General features: G+C 33.2%; 2 protein-coding genes across 2 annotated transcripts in view; both read right to left on the reverse strand.

Annotated features, from left to right (window-relative positions):
- LOC131946834 (uncharacterized) overlaps positions 1 to 18,231 on the reverse strand; it is a 102,345-nt gene that overhangs the window by 61,658 nt on the left and 22,456 nt on the right. The window lies entirely within an intron of this gene.
- LOC131946843 (mitogen-activated protein kinase kinase kinase 2) lies at positions 5,432 to 8,778 on the reverse strand. Its single transcript, XM_059307814.1, has 6 exons — positions 8,769 to 8,778; positions 8,285 to 8,442; positions 7,003 to 7,122; positions 6,369 to 6,498; positions 6,016 to 6,193; positions 5,432 to 5,699 (listed from the first exon to the last, which is right to left on the reverse strand). Exons 1-6 carry the CDS (start codon positions 8,776 to 8,778, stop codon positions 5,432 to 5,434), a joined length of 864 nt encoding a protein of 287 aa, XP_059163797.1.

Genomic DNA, 18,231 nt, shown 5'->3' on the forward strand with positions numbered 1-18,231 from the left:
GATTCAATTATAGTAGGGGTATATTTTGACAATTTGCAATCTGCTGTCGTCCAGAATGTAAACAGAATGTAAACAAACATAGTTTCCATTGTGCATTATATTAACATCAACAACGGCTGTAATGTAATTAGTGAGTGAAATAATCCAATATGTTGACCTCTCTAAGTGTAGAAGTTGTTTCAGAGTAAGAAAATGAAGAAGATAAATTAATGGCACTTTCACATCATTTTAGAAAAGTTGACAACTCTGTTAAAAGTAATAATAATAAAAAAAAATTATTGTACATCTCTTGATTATTTGATTATGTGAAGTTTCTAAAAACACACACTAAGACAAATACACAGGCACACATCAAACAAATACATAAATTTTCTCTCTCTCTCTGTCTCTCTCTGTCTCTCTCTCTCTCTCTCTCTCTCTCTCTCTCTCTGTGTATTTATATTTACTAAAAGGAGAAGTATTGGAAATTAAGTTAAGGATGAGTTCTAAGGAAAAAAGCCACGACCCTTAACGAACGATGGCCGCGATGCAGCTTCGACCAGGGGACCGCACCCCCATTTCAAGACAAAGGGTATTAAACAAGATGGCTGGTTATTTAATTAATTTAAACACAATACAAAGAGCAAACAATATTTTTATTATAATAGATTATTTTCATCGTGTGTGTTCTTTAAATGTTAAATGGTTATGCAATGTTGTAAATAAGATATAAGCGTTAAAAATATGTATTTGTTCCAGAATAGAACACTCAACAAGTAATTCATTAATATGCAATATTAGGTATATTTTATGTTTTATCATATAGTATTTAAAGAACATATTAGCATTTATATCCGCCAAAGACACTACCTCGTAAGTGGCTAAAAAGCTACATTAGTATATAAAAGATTGTTTAATACATGTTAAGGGTATAGTTTATCAAGTCATTTTGAAATTTTAAAAAATCATCGACAATTTCCAAGTAAACGTATTGTTGAGGATTTTTTTTTCTTCTAGGAGTGAAGGCAATCCTCTATTATTAGCGTGATTCATACCTTTCATTATTACCTTTGGTTTATTTTACTGCATGCAATCGGTCATATCAATATGTATAAAACTGCTAAGTTGATTTTATTAATTTAAGAATAAAAAACTATCTGTATGTATTATGTAGAAAGGGACGTAGCAAAAGTAGATGTGAACTAAAGCATGTAGAAAGGGACGTAGAAAAAGTAGATGTGAACTAAAGCATGTAGAAAGGGACGTAGCAAAAGTAGCTGTGAACTAAAGCATGTAAAAAGGGACTTAGCAAAAGTAGCTGTGAACTAAAGCATGTAGAAAGGGACAAGCCGGATCGTATTCTCTCGCCCTATTGGAGCGTGGTCAAGCTACCTTTTAGTTTTTCATTCAACAAAGCAAAAAAAAAATCAGCCCTATTCATGTGTTGACATTGTTTACATTTAACTAGAGTACTGATCAATCAAAAGGTATAACTTGTGTATCAACAAATAGCTGATAGTGTACTCGAATACAAAGTGCTGATATCTTTACATCATCTTTAAACCTAAAGCATTGATTGATTTACTTTGTTCGCAACGCCATGGGTCATTCATTTTTATATAAAAAAACTGTTAGGGTCATCCATAAATGACGTCACGCTTATTTTGACAATTTTTACCTCCCCCCCCCCCCCTTCCCCTATGTCACACATCTTCACAAAAAGCCAGACCCCCCCTAAAAAGACGTCACCCCTCAGTCGAGAACCCCCCTCAAAATTGCAGTTGATTTTTTTTTAAACATCGAAACTTTTCAAAAATCTTGTCTGAACTCTGTCAAAATATAGTATTTTAAAACAATTCCTATTAAAACAGTTTTCTAAAACGCAAAATAACGTCTAAAATTCGTTTTCTAGCATTGCTTTTTTATAATGCAAAAGTGTGACGTTGAACGATCTGAACTCCTCCCTCCCCCTCATCACACACCGTCACAAAGTTACGGAACCCCCTCCCCCCTACGAGTGTGACGTCATTTATGAACGACACCTTATCAATAATATAAATTGCTTGAATGTTGTTTTCATTAAACTAGGACAAATTTTCTTGCTTTGTTGCATACATACATTGTTGTTGGTAACCGTTTTTTTTACAAATTATAACCGTAATTCCGTAAATTAGAGCGCATGAATAATGAACGCTCGGAAGTGTGATGCGGAAAAAAAAACAAAGCCGTCTTTTGATAGAATCTGGTTGTTGTGGATTGGGTGTTAGTTAGTCCTTGTCTTGATCGTCTTGGTGTAAGTATGACCTGTGTGGCTAAAATGGGAGACTAAGTTCGTCCAAGAATTGTGAGAAAGGTGGTGTGTGATATCTGATATCCACATCTGGAAGATGGAAACATTGTTTATTTCCGTCAACTTAGTGTGCAGCCATATGTATAAATAAACTAGAAACTAAATGCACGCATCTTGTCAAGTGATTGTGACTATTGCCGTATGACTGATACAATCGGTACTCTTAAAATCATAGCACGTGGTAGGCAGCGGAGTACCAGTCCTATCAGTCTTACGCCATCATGCACAATCACTTGACAGCATTGTAGTCAATCTAGCTGAAACTATTTTTGTTTAAAGTGCCGAGCAGACAAAGAGGCTGTATGACTTGGGACAATGTCTAGATTAGGGGGGGGGGTCGAGTAAAAAAACAACCTGGGTGAGTTAATAATTAAGGTTTATGGAGGACTTATCTGCATGTCCTACTAAATTAAAAGCTTCAAAATTAAAATTAGAAAAAGTTAGAGCTCAGGCTGCGGAACAAGCAAAGGTAGAACTAGATAGGGCCAGATTACAGGTTAAGGAGCAAGGAAATAGCAAGGATAAGTCTGTCTAATATAAAGGTGTTTCAGGTAGAACTTAAACTTTCCCAACGTGTTTGGTGAATGGTTCCGCCCACTAGAAACATGATGCCAATTTTTTTTAATTAAGATTAAATTTTACTAAAATTGTCTTCTATCATTTTGTAATTTATATACACATACAAGTATCAATTTAATATTGAGACACCTAAAGTGTAATAATATTATACTGTTTTTATTTTTAAAAAGTGATACAACAATTATAATAGCAATCTTTTACATATGAACTTAAAAGACGAAATTAAAATGAAATTAACAAGCCATCTTTTAAAATTAAAACTTAAAAAATCTAGTATTAAAACATATTAAAGCTGAAACATAGTTTTCCACAAATATTATGTGATATGTGACCTACTTAGGTCTAGTAATGTTTTATTTTTAGTTTGACTTTTGTTATAATACCATATATGGTTGATGGTGCAACAACCGGTTTTTTTCCGCTGTCTTACTAAGAGAGTCTTAGACTCAGTAATTTTCAATCGAGAGATGATTGATTGTTTCAGACCAGATGACCACCTCAACCAATGGTCTTACGATCTGAAGGTGACCTTCCATGTTACCTAAGTCTATAAATAGATCGCCCACAGGTATCTCGAGGCAGTCAATTTTGACCAGGCAGTCCATTTTGACCATTTGAACGTGAGAGAGCTTAAGTCCTGAGTGTGCTATGCATTCTTAAGTTGTTTAAGTATTCTAGTATTATATTTCTTGTGGCCAAGTGATTCTTGATGCTATAGCAGTGTTATGCGACCTATGGCTATCTTTATAAAGTGTTAGAATCTGTGACAGTATTTATTCTTACGCTTTGTAAGTTGGGTTTTGTTATTTCTAAACTAAATATTTTATCTTGTTTAACCTAGTGTTCTGCCACAACTGTGTTCACTTATTAAAGGTTGTATGCAGATTGAATGAGTTGTTAACTTCAATAGTTTCACTAGTTTTCCCTAGACCTCGAAATCGAGCCCTAGTGTGTTGTTGAGTTAGTGTTCATTCATTTAGGCTTTAGGTCATTTGCATATAACCCCAAGAAAGAATCCGGGAGCGTTCACCATCTATCTGGCTGGTAGATAGGTGTCCGTTACAGATACATATTCTGAATATGACATATTTATTATTTAAAAATATTTGGACATAAAAACGTGCATCGCGTATGCAATTTTAACAAATGTATTCAATATATAATGTGTCGACTCACGTTTTTGTGTGGAAAGACACGTTTACTTTCCTTACCAAGAGTTGGTACCAATCAGAGTTGGGATAATTCTGGGAAATGATAGTGAGTGAAATGCGGGGTAAAACACGCAACTGATGGTTAACAGTCGTGCTCAATTATATTCGCATTTGCTATCACAAAATAATAAAACAGTAGTATTAAAACATATTACTCTTAAAACTAAGATTTTACAAAATATTTCTTAAAACAAATTTAATATCTGATATCAACATTATTAAAAAAACAACTTAGGACGTAAATAATCAAACATTTTATATATCTATGTAACTCTATCTATATATATATATCTCTCTAACTCTCTCTCTCTCTCTCTCTCTACATATATATATATATATATATATATATATATATATATATATATATATATATATATATATATATATATATATATATATATATATATATACTTGTTACCTAGAGACTGAATTTATAATGCATGTATAAAAGTACTTAATTAAAAATAATATATTTATAATATAATTATATTTATAGTTTATTACGTCATTTTAAAAACATTTACCACACGCATGACGTTTTTTGTTAGGTCTTGTGCGGCCCCTTCTCACATAGGTATTCGTCCACGGCTAAGGAACTACGTATTATTTAGTCCATCTGTCTATAGAGTTGGTTACAAAACAAGTTGTTACATATTAACTCGATTCCGTTTTGGCCTTGGCATTGTCCATGATTACAGACAACTATTTCGTTGTTATTTATCGTGTCGATAAAACTTACCACTAGTTACACATAGTTCGCTTCTGTTTTGGCATTGACCTTGTCCTTGTTGACAACCAAATACGTTGTTTTTGTAACTACACTAGTTGCATAAAGATGTATTATGTATTGTAAACTCTAACATAAATATTATAAATAAATATAACATAAACAATTTTCCCATAGTAATTTAACAAAGTTAGCCCTGAAAAATATTGTTCTTATGTCTATACTAATGATTTATCGAATACAAACATATTTATTCTCCATTTTGCTAGCTGAAAATTTTTCCAACTGACAAGCTAAGCGATCTTTCTTTTAGCTCATAAACTATCCCAAATTGTACAACCTACATTACACCACAAGACGTTTTTATTTAACTAAATTTATTACACGATATAAACAAACTTTTACATGGATGTTCGTCTCTCCACTTACATACCAGCTCGCGTATCACCGGTGACAGGAATTAGAGTAATACACGCAAAAAATAATGCAAAATATCCCGGCCTGTGTTTTTAAACTGCAAAATTAAATTATATAATGAACGGCATTATAGGCTACATATGTCAATACTACTCCAATTTCAATTTTTCAATTGAAGGGACCCTGATTATCATCTCTACAATGGTCTCCAAGTATAAACGGATCGTATTTCAATAGCCAGCCGGCTGTTGGTCTTTGATTAGATTCTCTCTGTAAAACTTTGTCTACAAATTCTTGTAAGTAAACAGAGGATGATGGAGGAAGCTGATAATGCGGTGGTTCACTTGTAGCAGTTCTAAAAATAGCAAGAGGTGTAGGAACTGAAGAGTTCGGTGGTTTTCCTGTCAACATTTCTATAACAGTGCAGCCAACACTCCTGTAAAAAAAGAGAACTCTATGTTCACAATGATTCTTAAATGCATTCTAAGGCGTAACAAACGAAAAAAAAACCCACTAAATCCATCACAGAGTAAGACAGATTAAATTCCAATTATAGGTTATCTGAATAGTTTAATAGCATAATATGTGTAGCGAAATAAGACAACACGAAAAAGTTAGCGCTATGAATGATAGCTGTAGTGAATTGCGCGTCTCACTGAAATATTTCAAACTTAACGAAATTCAGCACTTGTTAAACATGCTATAAATGTTTATCATGAATATTTATTATTATAATAAGTTTAAAATTTTACCATATATCGGCTCTGCTGGTGTAGTTTATAATCTTGCCACCTTCAGTATATACAACTTCTGGAGCCATGTAGCGAACTGTTCCTATCTCTGTTGACACTCCTTCGCCCTCAATGAATTCAGAAATTCCAAAATCTGTTATCTTGATGTTCATGTCGTCTTCCATTAAAATGTTGTTACCTGACGAATGATCGGACAAATCAAGATATGACATTTTCAAATTTAACTGTTTCCGGAATATAATTAGAAGTTTAAAAGCTGTTGTATTTCAACACGTATCAAATCATTGAGTAGTAGTTTTTTAATTGCTATTAGTAGATGGAAGGAATATTTTTTTTGTTCTTACTAAATTTACCTTTGATATCCCTATGAAGAATTTTGTTCTGATGCAGGTAATCGACACCGTCCAAAATTTGAATAGTAAAATGTCGAGTAATCTGTTCACCAAGTTTCCCACTGCGTGAAATAAATGATGCAAGAGTTCCCTGGAAAAGATAAAATGTGATATTTTTTTAAAATTATGCACTTTCCTTTAGTTTCAGATATTGATTTTGCAAATTTTATACAATTAATCTACATTGTCTTAAAAAAGTGTTTATTAATTAAAACAAAAGTATACTTTATTATAAAATAGGTTGTGATAACAAAATATAAAGCTTGATAATCACTAACATATCACATTAATTATAATTATTATTCGTTCTTATTTTTAATTTATGATTATCGCGTCAGTATGTTATTCGGTATATGGCCTATTTACTCAAAAATGTCGCCTCATTTTATTTCTGGTTTTGCTTCCATAGCCTACGTGAACCCAAAAACAATCTGCAAGGAGAAATGAGTTTTATTGTAGAGTTGTATTTCCTACATGATTGCTTCTCCTAGCTAATAGCCCTCAGCAGCTGTGAACCCAAGCTCAGGACGTTTGTCTCGATCAACGCCACCCCTTAATATGAAATAATAATTAAACTTCAGAATTAAATACTTACTTTAGTGAGATATTCCAAGAAAATTAAAATTTCATTTGTTTTACATTGAAATCCATGAAATTGAACGATCCGCCTGTGTCTTATCTTCATAAGTATCTCTGCTTCACGTTTACGGATTACCTGTAACAAATGTTATTTAACGTTATGTAATTCATGTATTTAGAGGCATTCAATTACAAAAGATATATTATTTCTAAAACACATCTCATAACAACTTTTTATTAATTTTAGCATTAAATTATCGCACACACTTTTCAACTACCTTACACTTCATCGAGATCAACCAGTGCTTATATAGAATGATTGATTCCTAAAAGCACGTTTTATGAGGATAATTCTATGCTATTTTTTCTATGTTTTACAATTGAAGATCTAAAGCCTTTTGAATACTATTAACATGTTTGGCTCGTGAAAGTAAGTATGAAACAGTAAAAAAGGGTTGAAAACAATTTTGGTTGTCATGGAAACCCAAAAAAAATCACCCTATTTTGAATTTCTTGGTACTTTTAAAATGTTAAGGCTTTTTTTCTTTATGCTCTAATAACAATAAAATTTAAACTGCTTATATTTCAGTATATTTTAAAACTTTTGTCACGACAACTTTTTGAAATAGCTACTAGTAAGAATTTTCACAAGGTCTAAAAAATATTACTCTTTGTAGTATCCATATTTTTTTTAGAAATGTGCATATTAATTATCAAAAACTTTTTTCTATGAAAACCGTCACAATTCCCTCGCGACAACAGTTGTATGTTTGCATGAAGAAAAATTACTGGAAATATGGTTGGCATTGTTTAATAAATAAAAAAGTATTAGGCTTTTTAGTATTGAAAACTTGAGAACTGAGAAAAACAGCTAAAAGTAACGAAAAGTAGGTAACGAAAATACCATATATGTGTAAACTACAAAGCGGATTGTAAGCTTTGGGTGTTTCTGAGGTGATGGAAATTAGGATAATCAAACACATAAAAAGTCAAGCTTTCTAATGATGCTAAATACAATATGATGAAGGATGTAAAACTTTTGTTAGAGCGCTTATTAGATCGGGAAAAATTGATTATTTTTTTATATGTAGGGTCATAAAAATGGTATTTTAAACACATAATTTCTTTCTCATTAAAGTAAATATTTTCTTAAAACAAATTTTTTTTAAAAGAATAAAATATGGAGCATTTATGCGTTAAGAAATATATGTGCATGCATATTGTAACTTGCTATTTTGAACAATACAGATGTAGAATACAACATTTTCTAAATAAAACTAGTGTTTCATTAAACCTACAATATTTTCTTGTTTCTTTAAGTCAATTCTTTTGGCGACGAATTTGTGTTCATATTTTCCACATTTATCTATGACAAGATGTACAGTACCAAACGCTCCTTGTCCTATCTGCTCTTCTAATGTAAATTCCTTAGGAAAATCATCCGATAAAACTTTGTCTGTTAAAAAAAATCAACTTTTATTATTAATGTATTTAATCACTAGTTGTTTTTTTTAATTTATAATTAAATAAAACAAATTATTTTACTCGATAGTCGGAGGTTTTCCCGAAAGCCGTTTTACCGAATGGACACTTGGTTGAATGCGACAAGCACCGGAATGGACACTTGCCCGATTGGACATTTGCCAAAATGAGATAAATAACTTAAAGTAACTTGCCAGAAGGTTGTTATCCATAAATAGTTTAATTCCTCTCTCTCTCTCTCTCTCTCTCTCTCTCTCTCTCTCTCTCTCTCTCTCTCTTTATAGTTGTCACAGTATTTACTCTTTTGCATAGCGTAAAGAAAGTAATAAATACACGCCCATTGCTAAAACATATTAAACGGATCAACGTCAAATATAATTTCGAGAAAAAGAGGATACATTTTAATAACAGAAATCAGAAATGACGAAAAAACTTTTTAATAAAGTATTTAATAGTTATGCCAGGGGTGATCTTCTTCTTTTTCTTCTTCGTTCTTAATTTTTAGTGTTGGGAGGGATCGAGCCTTATCTGCCAGAGGGTTTGAACTCGAGACTTTTTTCGAATTTATCAACCATGAGCTTTGCCGACTAGACCATGCTTCCATCACAATTAAGGATTACGTGTCAACTGGTTATGCGCCATTTAGGCCATTGACTCCGATTTCAGCCTGCTTTTCTTTTTGGATTTGCTTCCATAGCCTTTGTCCAACCAAGAACAAACTACAAGGCAGCAGTTGTTTTTTTTAAATAAATTCAACTCACGCTAATAAAATAAAATGCGAATGAAAATCTGCAGAAGTGCAAGAGATAAGTATCGTTGGAATAATGTAATTGGCAAAATGTAAATGCACATTCTGCAGACGTGTAACAGGACGTTATTATTGGAATATTATAATTAGCATGGATTGATAAAAGGCTATCCTTTATTCATTTTATTCACTGAACGTACCGTTTACTAATTATAATTTTTAAGAAAATATTCCGCACTATTATACACGCGTCATCACGTTCATTAAGTGCGCAATGGTTTTGGTCTTTAAAATCTATTATATTTTTTTTAATTTAAAGTACTGAAAAAAATTTAATAAAAAACGTTATGTGAATGCATTGATTGATAAAGTGCAATATGGTAGGGAAAACACGGGTATCTAAAATACTGCCTTTTATTTATTTTATACACTGCACGTACTGTTTAATAATTATTATTTCTTTCATTCGGTTTGCGGACAAGCTGGGGGTTTTATAGTTTTTCACTGAATTAGGCGCGTCCGCCGGCGCTTGGACATGGTGGGATTTGATGCCACGGGCTAGTCTGTGAGCACTATGCTTTTATGTTTGCTTTTGTATTTGCATTGTGTTTGTGCTTGTTTTCATTTGTGTTTTCATCTGTGTTTGTTTTTTCTTTTATGTTTTTGTTTGTGTGTTGCGTTTGTGTTTTATTTGGGTTTGCATAGTGATTGTGTTTTGTTTTGTTTTGTTGGGTGTTCGTGTTGTGTTTATTTTTCTTTTGTGTTTGTGTTTTCTTTTGTGTTTGTGTTGTGTTTAGTTTTGTTATGTTCCCATGTTGGTACATTTTTCAAAATGTCACGGAGCACTGATATGCAGCTAGTATATATATATATATATATATATATATATATATATATATATATATATATATATATATATATATATATATATATATATATATATATATATTTATATTTATATTTATATTTATATTTATATTTATATATATGTAAATCTATAATGGGCCACGTTCGCACATCTCTCTCTCTCTCTCTGTCTGTCCGCAAAAAAAATTTCGCCGGACATCACGTCAGAATCGGCAGCGATATATGAAGAACTTTTTACGGACTTTTGTTGAAAATAATATGTTAGATGTTTTAAATGTATAACCACAATTTTATTTAAAGAAGAAAAATAAAAAATCAAGGCGTATTCGAAAATAAAGAAACAGTATTATTTATGCAACCGGAAAAGTGTATAAACTTGGGACAAGAACACATTTAACAATGACGTCGCTTATTGTTTACACTATAAAAGAGCACGAAACTGATGACGTCATCTTCCGAGTTTAGAATAAAAATAAATGAACTTTTTCATTCAAATATGATTTAGAGCTACGTACGCTATGAAATGTAGCCTATAAATTACGATTTTCTCGGCCTAAAAAAATTATTGTATCTATTTGGATTCTAGATCTAGAGATTCTAGATCATCTAGATCTAGAGATTCTAGATCATATAGATCTAGAGATTCTAGATCTAGATCTAGATCTAGATGATGTATAAAGCTAAGTTGTCGGGTGCCCGATACGGCACCTCCCGGCGCCGCAGGCGCTTCAAATTTTCCAGGATCTTGCCTTGGGGCGACAACACGGGGGCCGGTTGGCCGAAAAGTCTACGATAAAGGGGTCAAAACTGACCTCGACTGACCGGCGCCTTATATGGGCGAATTAATTAAGCATTCAAATTCTCAATGTGTTCGAAAGCCTAAGCGAAGCTGTGCAGCATGCTTATCCTAATATATAAATCCCCACGTGCGCACATCCCTCCCTCTCTCTCTCTCTCTCTGTCTGTCCGCAAAATATTTTCGCCGGACATCACGTCAGAAACGGCAGCGATATATGCAGAACTTTATACGGACTTTTGTTGAAAATAATATGTTAGATGTTTTAAATGTATAACCACAATTTTAGTTAAAGAAGAAAAATAAAAATTAAAGGCGTATTCGAATGTAGAGAAACAGTATTATTTATGCAACCGGAAAAGCATTAATATATGTGAAAAAGAACGCATAAAACTGTGACGTCACTATTGCTTATACATTAACTAATGACGTCATCTGCCGTGTTTAGAATGAAAAGAAATGAACTATTTCATTCAAATTTGATTTAGATCTACGTACACTATGATATGTATACAATACAATTTTTCCGGCCTAAACTCATAAAATTTATTTTATGTATTTGGATTCTAGATCTAGAGATTCTAGATCTAGACTAAATCTAAATCTAAATCTACGCAATAACTAGATCTAGACTTAGACGCTAAGATCTAGATTTAGACTCTAACTTCTCTAAAATCAATTCCAAAAATAAATTTCTATATTAGGACTAAACTATTTCAAGACTTATTTATTTTATTCAAAATCTTTGTTTGGAACTGGCTAATTTGGGATAAAAAAATTAATTTGAAAGAATAGGCATATTCGCGTAAGTTAAGATTTTAAAATACGTGTTTCATTCTCAGTATTTTATAAGGTGCCTATAAAGCGAAGATGTTAGTGTACATTAAACCACGCAGGTAGTGCGGGTTCGAGACACACCAAGTCAACTTAGTTAATGTATTTTTTTTTATTATGCTCGGGCTAAACTTAAAAAAAAATTCTTTTAGGAATCTAGATCTAGATCTAGATCTAGATTGTCGGGTGTCCGATAGGGCACTTCCCGGCGCCGCAGGCGCTTCAAATTTGGCAGGATCTTGCCTTGGGGCGACAGAATACGGGGGCCGGTTGGCCGAAAAGTCTACGATGAGGGGGTCAAAACTGACCTCGACTGACCGGTACCTTATATGAGCTATAAATCGAAAAAAAATGTCCACGGAGGAACCTCTTCATAACTCTTGAGGTCGTAGACCGACCCTCGGGCGAATTAATTAAGCATGCAAATTCTCAATGTTTTCGAAAGCCTAAGCGAAGCTGGGCAGCATGCCTAGTATATATATAATTCCCCATGTGCGCACTTCTCTCTCTCTCTCTCTCTCTCTCTCTCTCTCTCTCTGTCTGTCCGCAAAATATTTTCGCCGGACATCACGTCAGAAACGGCAGCGATATATGGAGAACTTTATACGGAAGTTTTGTTGAAAATAATATGTTAGATGTTTTAAATGTATAACCACAATTTTTTTTAAAGAAGAAAAATAAAAATTAAAGGCGTATTCGAATGTAGAGAAACAGTATTATTTATGCAACCGGAAAAGCATTAATAGATGTGAAAAAGAACGCATAAAACTGTGACGTCACTATTGCTTATACATTAACTAATGACGTCATCTGCCGTGTTTCATTGAACTATTTCATTCAAATTTGATTTAGATCTACGTACACTATGAAATGTATACAATACAATTTTTCCGGCCTAAACTCATAAAATTTATTTTATTTATTTGGATTCTAGATCTAGATATTCTAGATTCATCTATTCAAATAATACATTTCTATACTAAAGTATTTCAGGCCTTAATTACTTTATTGAAATCTTAGTTTATCTATGCAATTTGCTAACCTCTATAATATATAAAGCAAAGTTGTTGGGTGCCCGATAGTGCACTTTTCGGCGCCGCAGGCGCTTCAAATATGGCAGGATCTTGCCTTGGGGCGACAGAACACGGGGGCCGGTTGGCCGAAAAGTCTACGATGATTGGGTCAAAACTGACCTCGACTGACCGGCGCCTTATATGAGCTATAAATCGAAAAAAAATGTCCACGGAGGAGCCTCTTCATAACTCCTGAGGTCGTAGACCGACCCTCGGGCGAACTAATTAAGCGTTCAAATTCTCAATGTTTTCGAAAGCCTAAGCAAAGCTGGGCAGCATGCCTAATATATATATATATATATATAAAGCAATGTATGTTTGTGTGTGTGTGTCTGTCTTTTATGCTTTACTACACCTTTCATCCTATCGTCGCGAAATTTTTTGAGAATACTACTTGAGAGGTTTCGACGTAAAAAAAAATTAATTCGCAAGGGTTGCACCCCGGTAGACAGATTTGCTTTTTCTATATATATGGTTTACAAAAAATAAAAGTAAAATGCGGTTTGAAACTGTTCATCCGATCGCCGTCAACTTTGGGGAGGTGATTAGAGCACTCCAGTTGAGGTTTTATTTTAAATTTTGCTTGTCCGGCGCCCGGCGATGGTGCGATTTTTCTCTATATTCGGTATATTGAAAAATTAAAGTCGGGTGTGGTTCGAAACCGTTTATCAGAGTGTTATAAAACATTGGTGAATTGACGAGAATACCCCTGAACAGGTTCCTGAATGGAAACAATTAATTTCGCACAGGTGTTCCCCTGCAGTGTGCGGTTTGGCGCCCCGGGCTTGCCGGTTATCGTTATAGCGCCTGCGTTCGTTTTAAACATTGAGAAAGACTATGCATAATATTGCGTTTTAAAGGCGTTCACTAACCTTAATCAGGCACGTCCGACGGCGTTCTGTAGCGTGCGATTAAGTGCCCCGGGCTTTTTTGGGCGGTAGTGTAGGAAACCGGTACCCCGATAAATACGATCCGAGCGCAGGCATTGTTTACATTTAAATAACTAAGTTTTAGAAAACAATTTCACGTGTATAAGAATCTAGGATTGGTAAAGAATCGATGAAACCCTAATAATATATTTTGTCAGCTTTTATTTGTCATTTATGCACACTACACATTTAATCTGATCGACATGAAACTTTAGGAAGTTGTTGAGAATACTCCAGGGATGGTTTATGAGGGAAAATATTAATTTCATACTAGTGGCGCCCCGGCAGGGTGAAACTTAGCGTTCCAGGCTATCCCATGATAGACTATGAATAAGATGGGGTATTAAGTCGTTCACTAAATTGAATCAGACGCGTTCGCCGCGTTACATTGTAATCCATAATATTAACATTTCGGGCAAACGTCATTTGGGCAAGTGGTTTTCGGGCATTTGTCAGAATTTATTTCATCCCTTTAAATTTCATTTCGTCATTATTATACATTACCCACCTAGTTCATTCAGCAAAATTCCTGCATTTCGTCCTGATCTCCAAAATATAGAGTTGACATTGGATGAAATGTCAATGTTTCCTGAATAATTTAGGTGTGTTAAGCGGTTTGTGATATCTTTATTGTTTAATATTTGTTTACTGGCCTCCATATCTCTACTCATTTCTTTCAAACATTCAGTTGTGTATTCCAGCTGCTCCAGGTCTTCACCAGTTAGAAAATCTTTCAAAGTGTCCATTAAAGGAAGAATCTGTGCATGAAAACAAAGAAAATCTATTTCTAATATATACATAAAGACATAAACTTTTGTTGTCTTATACGACTAAATGTTTAAATTGCGTTATATGGATAGTTCTATCCAAGGTGTATCTATCAGGCTAATAACTAATTAATTAAGTATGCTAATGCAGGTGTAGTAAGTAGGAGTAATATAACATACGCAAATTATTGCGTTCTGGTTTCTGATTTAAGCACATTTTATGCTAGCGTACTTTCGTCGACCATAAATGTCGTCATACCTCTATACAAATGATAAAGGTGACCTGATTTTTGTGACTAAGTACGATACACTATTTTATTTAAGTTAGCGGTTACTTTGCTCTAAGGAAAAATTATTTTGAAAATGTTAATAGAAATTTATTAACATACCCCATGTTGACCGATATAAGTGCATATTTTAGAAATGAATCAATGCTTGAAAAAATTCTAAATGAGGAGGGGGGGGTGTTCTGACTTTTTAATGAAAATGTTAGTAATTCAACTTGCTACCTGGTTACATGCTGGTGGGTATTTAGCAAATTTTGCTAGTCCTTGAAGTAACTCTAAAAGATGAGCACCTTTGTATTTTCTATTAGGGCTTTTTGTAGCCTCTTTGATGTAATCAATTACTGTTTGAACTTCATCTAAGAAAATAAATAAAGTATATTACTTAAAACATCCTTATTATTGGACAATTTAAAACAAATATGTTTAATTTCAGAAAATAGAAATAACATAATGAAAGAATAAAAAGATTGTACCAATAAATGGTAGTATTTAGAATAACAAATCTCTTCGTATTTTAGATCAATTGGTAAAAGTATTTGCAGGCGTTTAGAAATAACAACATTTATTTATTTCTTGTGCATTTTAGATACAATAAAAACTGTAATGATGATAATTAAATTTATATTTAAATTATAAACAAACGATACGTAGTCCTATACCAGCTGTTGTAGAAACGCTATCGGAATCTTCAACAATAAGAGAGAGCAACATCTTCTGTACTAGTGAATCATGGACATTAGGAAGGGTTAGAGCCTTCAGTGTCTGCAAAGATTTAATTTTTGTCGACAAACGAAATATGAAATAAAATAAAGATATAATTATTTTTTTACTGTTAATGCAATTGTACATTTATAATGCAAATTATACAAATCAACTAAAAAATATAGAGACAAAATCAATGTTAAAAAATATATTGGTTCACTATTTTGTATATTTTAACAAAGGACAATAAGTAAACACGATTCCAGATAACAATTGAATAATTGGTTGTGTGACTTGTGTTAAAAAAAATAAGGGAGAGAATAATATTGATGTAATATAAACTACGACCTGACCCGCGACGTAGCATACGCCGCTATCTAGTTGTTTTAATTTCTACTTATCAACAATTCATAATTTGTGAATTCAATACTACCCACCCCCTGCCTCCCCTACCCACCCCATCCCACCCCGCCCAGTGAAAGCAGCCATTTACAAACGACAATGAAAATAACAAGCAGAACTTATTATCTCCCCTTGCCTTCAAATAACTATTGCAAACATTCTGGGTGAACCACAGCACACCTGTCAGGTGGGGATCATATGCCGCTATTTAGTTGTTTTACTTTCTACTTTTCAGTAATTCATAATTTGTGAATTCGACAGTACCAATGCTGCCACTGAAAATATTCGCTATAAAACACTATCAGTAGGTTGTTAAGGACGATAACACCCCAACCCTCCTTTCCACCAACCCCTACCCTACCCCCCCCCCCCTCCCGTGAAAGCAGCATTCTCTTAGTTACCTCGCCTAAGTTTAAAATCGTTTGAAACTAAATTATCTGCCCCTAAAAGCCGTCACTAAACCCGACTCGACGATTGTAAATATTTAGCGTGAACCACAGCTCACCAGACCATGTGGTGTGGGGATGGGGGTGGTAGGGTTATGCCTAGAGAGGAAGGCGCGCTTACAGCTATGTGTTTTCTATTGTCTCCAAGAAGAGAATTTTATACATAGATTTAAGATACGTTTGTTGTTTTGCAAGCAAAGAAATCCTAATATATAAAAACCCATGTGCGCACTTCTCTGTCTCTCTCTCTCTGTCTGCAAAATATTTTCGCCGGATATCACGTCAGAATCTTCAGCGATTTATGGAGAACTTGATACGGACTTCGGTTGAAAATAATATGGTAGATGATTTAAATGTATAACCTCAATTTTATTTAAAGAAGAAAAATAAAAAAATAAAGGCTTGTTCGAATGGAGAAAAACAGTTTTAATATGAAACAGGAAAAGCATTTATAGTTGTGAAAAAGAACGCATAAAACAGCGACGTCACTAATGTTTATACATTAACTAATGACGTCATCTGCCGTGTTTAGAATAAAAAAGAAATTAACTATTTAATTCAAATTTGATTTAGATCTACGGACGCTATGAAATGTATACAACATTATTTTTTCGGCCAAAAATTTTAAAATGTATTTTATCTATTTGGATTCTAGATCTAGATCTAGAGATTCTAGATCTAGATCTAGATTCTAGACTAGATCTAAATCTACGTAAAAACTAGACGTAGACGCTTAGTCGCTAAGATCTAGATTTAAACTCTATCTACTCTAGAATCTATTCCAAAAATGAAATTATCTTTTTTTTGTATGTGAATTTTCTGATTTTAGAGTATAAAGAAAGGAACTACTTCATTTAAATTTGATTTAGATCTAGCTCTATAGATCTACTCATCAAGACGTACGCTATGAAATATATACAATTTTATCGGTCAAACTAATACAAATTACTTAAAAACAACGTAATGACTATTGAATAGCCAGATTTTAACGGAATCATTTAAGTTACTTAATCAGTGTGTGTCTGTTTATGTTAAATGTGTCGGATTTTTAGCCAATTAGTTATTATTTTTGCTTTGTCACTAATATCGATCAGCGTGTAGTAAAGCACATTGCGTTTTGACTAATAATTATTTCATTAATTATTTTTTCTCAAACAAGTACATTTTAAATATATAGGCCTATAATTCACGTGAAACGAGTACGGATGGCTAGTCAATAAATAAAAGCAAAGAGGAGGGATATCTATTCCTCACAGCTAAATTAGATCTGGTATTTGCTGGCAAGTAACAGTAGAATCAAAACTTTACCCATTTGGATATCTTTAACGATCTTAATAATCAAGTTTAAATTGGCCGACATCTAACCTAGACTGACTGCTGTGAATTGGTAAGATAGATTTTTATAATATAGTGGATGTAAACAATAAGATAAGGTTTAAGAGTAGCGTCCATTTTGTTTACCATTAATAACTTTTATGTATAGCATGTTTTGTTGTATATTGTGTGTACTAAAGTTCATGAAGTGTAAACTTATGTAGTTTAGTAACCATTGGTAAGAGAATGACATATATTATAGGACATTGGGATTAGGGCATGTATAAAGACACGGAAAATTTAGAAAAGGCAGTTATGTTAATCATCAATCCTGTGGTTTTAGTATCGTTTGGTCATCATGCGAGTCTTTCTGTTTAGTTTAGTTATCGTTAGTTTGTCATCTTTAAGTTTATGTAATTTTCAAATGCAATAAATATTTTACTTTTTTTTTTAAATCCCGATTTTGACCCAAACATGACGCACCATCCGTACAAACCCCACAGCCGTTTTCCCATTTTAATCATCCAGTTTCAAAAAACGTATTTATTTTCTCCATTATATCTTCACAAAATAGCAAATCTTCTTTGCTATCATCTGA

Source organism: Physella acuta, unplaced genomic scaffold (assembly GCF_028476545.2).
Source record: "Physella acuta isolate Inbredline_101_S28 unplaced genomic scaffold, ASM2847654v3 ptg000572l, whole genome shotgun sequence".
Taxonomy (NCBI): domain Eukaryota; kingdom Metazoa; phylum Mollusca; class Gastropoda; family Physidae; genus Physella; species Physella acuta.